The 4365-nt window shown below is 47.4% G+C and overlaps 1 protein-coding gene across 1 annotated transcript in view; it reads left to right on the top strand.

The window, feature by feature from the left end:
* Cel (carboxyl ester lipase) overlaps nt 1–510 on the top strand; it is a 9927-nt gene extending 9417 nt beyond the window's left edge. The window contains exon 11 of the mRNA XM_050155068.1: nt 129–510. Coding sequence (XP_050011025.1) covers nt 129–435 — 307 coding nt within the window. The 3' untranslated portion in view covers nt 436–510. The remainder of the gene's footprint in view (nt 1–128) is intronic.
* Nucleotides 511–4365: the final 3855 nt, after the last annotated feature.

The following is a 4365-nucleotide window of genomic DNA, read 5'->3' as shown; positions in this document are numbered from 1 at the left end:
CACCTTTCCATAGTTAAATACCCCGCAACATAAACAAATGTAGCACCTTTCCATAGTCAAAGTAATATTTCACACATTCGGTCTCTTTGTCGTCCTCAGCCCCCACTCAGTCTCTTCTCATTCTGTAGGGATCCCAACATGGGCAACTCACAGGTGCCCACCCACTGGTACCCTTATACCGTGGAGAACGGCAACTACCTGAACATCACTAAGTCGATAACTAGCACGTCCATGAAGCAGCACCTGAGAGCCAAGTTCCTGCAATACTGGGCTGTGACGTACGAGGTGCTGCCCACAGTGGCCGATGAACAGGGGACCCTCCCTCCCCCTGAGGATGACTCAGAAGCTGTCCCTGTGCCCCCTGTGGATGATTCCCAGGCTGCCCCTGTGTCCCCAACAGACGAGGCTCAGATGCCTGTCGTTATTGGCTTCTAATGTCTGGTAAGCCTTGGTCCCAGGGTCTTCCTCTTTTTAGGTTCTCCTTTCTCAATAAAGCCTTAGCTGTGCCCACCTGGTATTTGGTTTTTGTTCCTGAAACAGCCTGGAGGAAGGAGGGACCCTCAGTCGATAGCGACAGACACTTGGTTCATCCCTGCCAATCCTCAGGCTGTGGAAGTCAAAGGACTATCTTTAGTTTAGGGGCAAACACACAGCACCAGAGATGTCAAACATGGGGCTGGAGTCTCTTGTAGGCAGGAAGCAGGCACCCTGGGATCCTGGAAAATCACTCATCAGGGTCATTCTCCAGTCCTGGCCAGCATATGTGGCAGAGAGAGAGGGCCATCATGGGCACAGGCAGCTATAGGGAGCTAGAACCTGGCTCACAGGCCTCAGGAATGCTAATAGGAAGACACACACTACAGCCTTAAGCACTGCACTCTGGCTTTCCTACGCATGGTGCCAGCAGGGGATAGAACCCTGAGGCTGGTGTCTCAGGGAGTGTCTCCGTGAGAAAGGGGTTGGCCAGGGTCCTGCTTGTCTGTGGGTAATCCTCCTCCTCTCCCTCTTCTCCCCATCCCTCCTCAGACTTTTTTTGTTTGGTTTGGTTTTTGTTTTTTTGGGATAGGGTTTCTCTGTATAACATCCCTGGCTGTCCTGCCCTTTGTAGACCAGGCTAGCTTTGAACTCACAGAGATTCACCTGCCTCTGCTTCCCAAATTCTGGGATTAAAGGTGTGTGCCACCACGGGCTGGCCCCTCCTAAGACTTTTATGACTTTGAAGTCTACATGTCCCTACTGTGATTCAATAAACATTCAGGCAAGCTTCAAATGCTCCCCTTCCTCCACAGCTGTAGGAAGGCTTCCTTTTGGTTAGGAAACCACCCTTGCAAGTGGCTTTTGTTTCGAACCTAGGACTTGCTGTATTGTCCAGGCTGGTCTCGAAGCTGGGCACAAGGGCTCTTCCTGCATCAGCTTTCTAAGAACCTAGGATTATGAACTAGGATTTATAATACTATTTATATTAAATTAAATAATTGTATTTTGAGTCAAAGTTTTGCTATCTATCTCAGGCTGGTCTCCAACTCATAATCTTCCTGTCTCAGTCTCCCAAATGCTGCGATCACAGGGGTGTACTTTTGTATTCAGTCTGCAAGCATAAATTTTTTAAAAATCATTTATTTGTATTTCATGTGCATCGGTGTTTTGCCTACATGTATGACTGTGTAAGGGAGTTGGATCCCCTGGAACAGGAATTACAGACAGTTGTGAGCTGGGAATTGAACCTGGGTCCTCTGGAAGAACAGTCAGTGCTCTTAATAACTGAGCCATCTCTCAGGCTGGTAAAATCCTTAAAATTGTGATAAACAGGCCAGCAAGATGGCTGAGCAGGTAAAAGCCTGAATCCACATGAAGGTGGAAGGAGAGAACCAACTCCATGAAGTGGTCCTCTGACCCCCGGTGTGCACATACCCCCTACCCATTGAAAGATTATTTATTGTGATAGAATACATGTCTTAGGGGCTAAAGAGATGACTCAGAGGTTAAGAACACTGACTGCTTTTCAAGATCCAACACTCTCACACAGACATACATGTAGGCAAAACACCAATGCACATAAACTAATTTTTTCTTAAAAATCCATGGGCTGGAGAGATGGCTCAGAGGTTAAGATCACCGACTGCTCTTCCAAAGGTCCTGAGTTTAATTCCCAGCAACCATATGGTGACTCACAGCCATCTGTAATAAGATCTGATGCCCTCTTCTGGCCTGCAGGTGTACATGCAGGTATTGTACACATAATAAATAATAAAGAAAACATTTAAAAAATCCATGTCTTAGGCTAACTGAAGTATTTGCAGGAGAATTACACTGTTGTACCCCCAGCACCATTACTTTCTTTTGGTATTTTTTAAATTTTTTTCATTTATTTTACATATCAACCACAGTTTCCCCTCCCTCTTCTTCTTGTTCCCTCCCTCCAATTCCCATCTATCCCATCATCCACTCCTCCTCTGTTTCAGAAATAGGCAGCCCTTACATGGGAGTCAACAAAGCATGTCATATCAAGTTGAGGCATGACCAAGCTGCTGGTGCTGTATCAAGGCTGGGGAGGCATCCCTGCATGAGGAATAGGTTCCGGAAAGCAAGCTCACGCAGCAGGGACAGACTCTGGTCCCATTGCAGGGGTCCCACAAACAGACCGAGCTACACAACTGTCATTCATGTGTGGAGGGTTTAGGTTGGTCCCATGCAGGCTCCCTAGCTGTCAGTCTAGAGTCCGTGAGCTCCCATTAGCTCAGGTCCGCTGCCTCTGTGGTTTCGCTGTCATGGTCTCAACCCCATCTTGCTCATATAATCCCTCCTCCCTCTCATCAGCCGGATTCCTGGAGTTCAGCCCAATGCTTGGCTGTGAATCTCTACATCTGCTTCTATCAATTACTGGAAGAAGGCTCCACTATGACAATTAGGGTAGTCTCCAGTCTGATTAAAGGGGAAGGCCAGTTCAGGCACCCTCTCCACTATTGCTTGGAGTCTTAGCTGGGGGTCATCCTTGGAGATTCCTGGGAATTTCCTGGCACCAGGTTTCTCCCTATCCCCCCAAATGGCCCCCTCTATCAAGATCTCTTTCACTACTCTCCTCCTCCGTACCAGCCCCAACTTGATCAACCAGATCCCTCATGTGTGTGTGAGTGTGTTACCCAGGAGATCTCACCTATTCCCCTTCCCAGGGAAATCCACGTGTCCCTCTAGGGTCCTCTTTGTTACCTAGCTTCTCTGGAGCTATACCACTGCCTATTTCCCAAACTCTTTATCACCCCAGACAGAAAGAAACTCTGGTTCCACTCGACATTGGCTCTCCACTCTCCTTCCCAGCCCCTTGTGACATGTCATTTCACACGCCCTGAAGGTCTGTCTATGTGCTCCCCGCCCTGCCTGCTGCTGGTGCTCCAGGACCTTAAGCACTCCTCTGATTGTTGCAAAGTTGGTAGCAATGCACTCACTTTCAAATTTGAATGTGGGTCCTTTATTTAAATTCTTGGCTGATTTAACTAAAGGTTTGTCAATTTTGCTTATCTTTTCAAAGAACCTGATTCTCTTTTCTATTCATCTGCTACATGTTTTCCACCATTTTTGTGTGTGGAGCACGCATATTTGTGTATGATCGGGGTGTGCATGTGGAGGCCCAAGGTTGATGTCAGTAAGCATCCTGGGTTTTCTTCTGTAGTCTCAGGGCCTTTCCTCGCGGTAGACGAGATGATTTACTTCAGTGTGTTTGAGGTTTTCCCTGCACGTGTCTAGGAGGCCAGAAGAGGGCGCCAGGTTGCCTAGAAGTACAGGTGGTGGTGAGCCGCCTGCAGGGAACCAAATCTACATCCTTTATAAGACCAACAAACGCGGCAGACAAGTTGCTGACCCCCGTGCTCTCTCCAGACTCTGTTTAAAATGACGTGGATTTCTTCCTTTATTTTGCGTGTGTGTGTGTGCATATGAGCACATGGTGTTTGTGAAGACCAGAGGACGACTTACAGGAGTTGTTTTTTTTTTTTTTTATGAAAATAAGCTTTATTACATCAAGTAATAAATACAAAGATGCAACAGTTGCAGTCGTTTTCTTCCAGATGTTGTGACCGTCTCACAGTAAACACGGAACTGAGATCCACAGTCTCAGGATGGACATTTACAGGGCGCGCGGCAGGTTGGGTAGATTGCTCTTTCTGCTGTAGTTGGTTCTTTTGCCACCACGTGGGTCCCAGGGACTTGGGTTGTCAGGCTCAGAGGCAAGTGTTTTTACCTGCTGAGCCATCTTGCTGGCTCACACTCATAATCTGCTCTCTCTCTCTCTCTCTCTCTCTCTCTCTCTCTCTCTCTCTCTCTTTAGTTTATTGAGACAGAGTTTATGTCGTTTTGGTTTTTGTTTTTCAA

The sequence above is a fragment of the Alexandromys fortis genome, unplaced genomic scaffold (genome assembly GCF_014885135.2).
Source record: "Alexandromys fortis isolate MF-2015 unplaced genomic scaffold, M_Fortis_MF-2015_v1.1 scaffold_72, whole genome shotgun sequence".
In the NCBI taxonomy this organism is placed as follows: domain Eukaryota; kingdom Metazoa; phylum Chordata; class Mammalia; order Rodentia; family Cricetidae; genus Alexandromys; species Alexandromys fortis.
The sequence above is the reverse complement of the archived record's forward strand: the minus strand, read 5'-3'. Positions and strand labels throughout refer to the sequence as shown.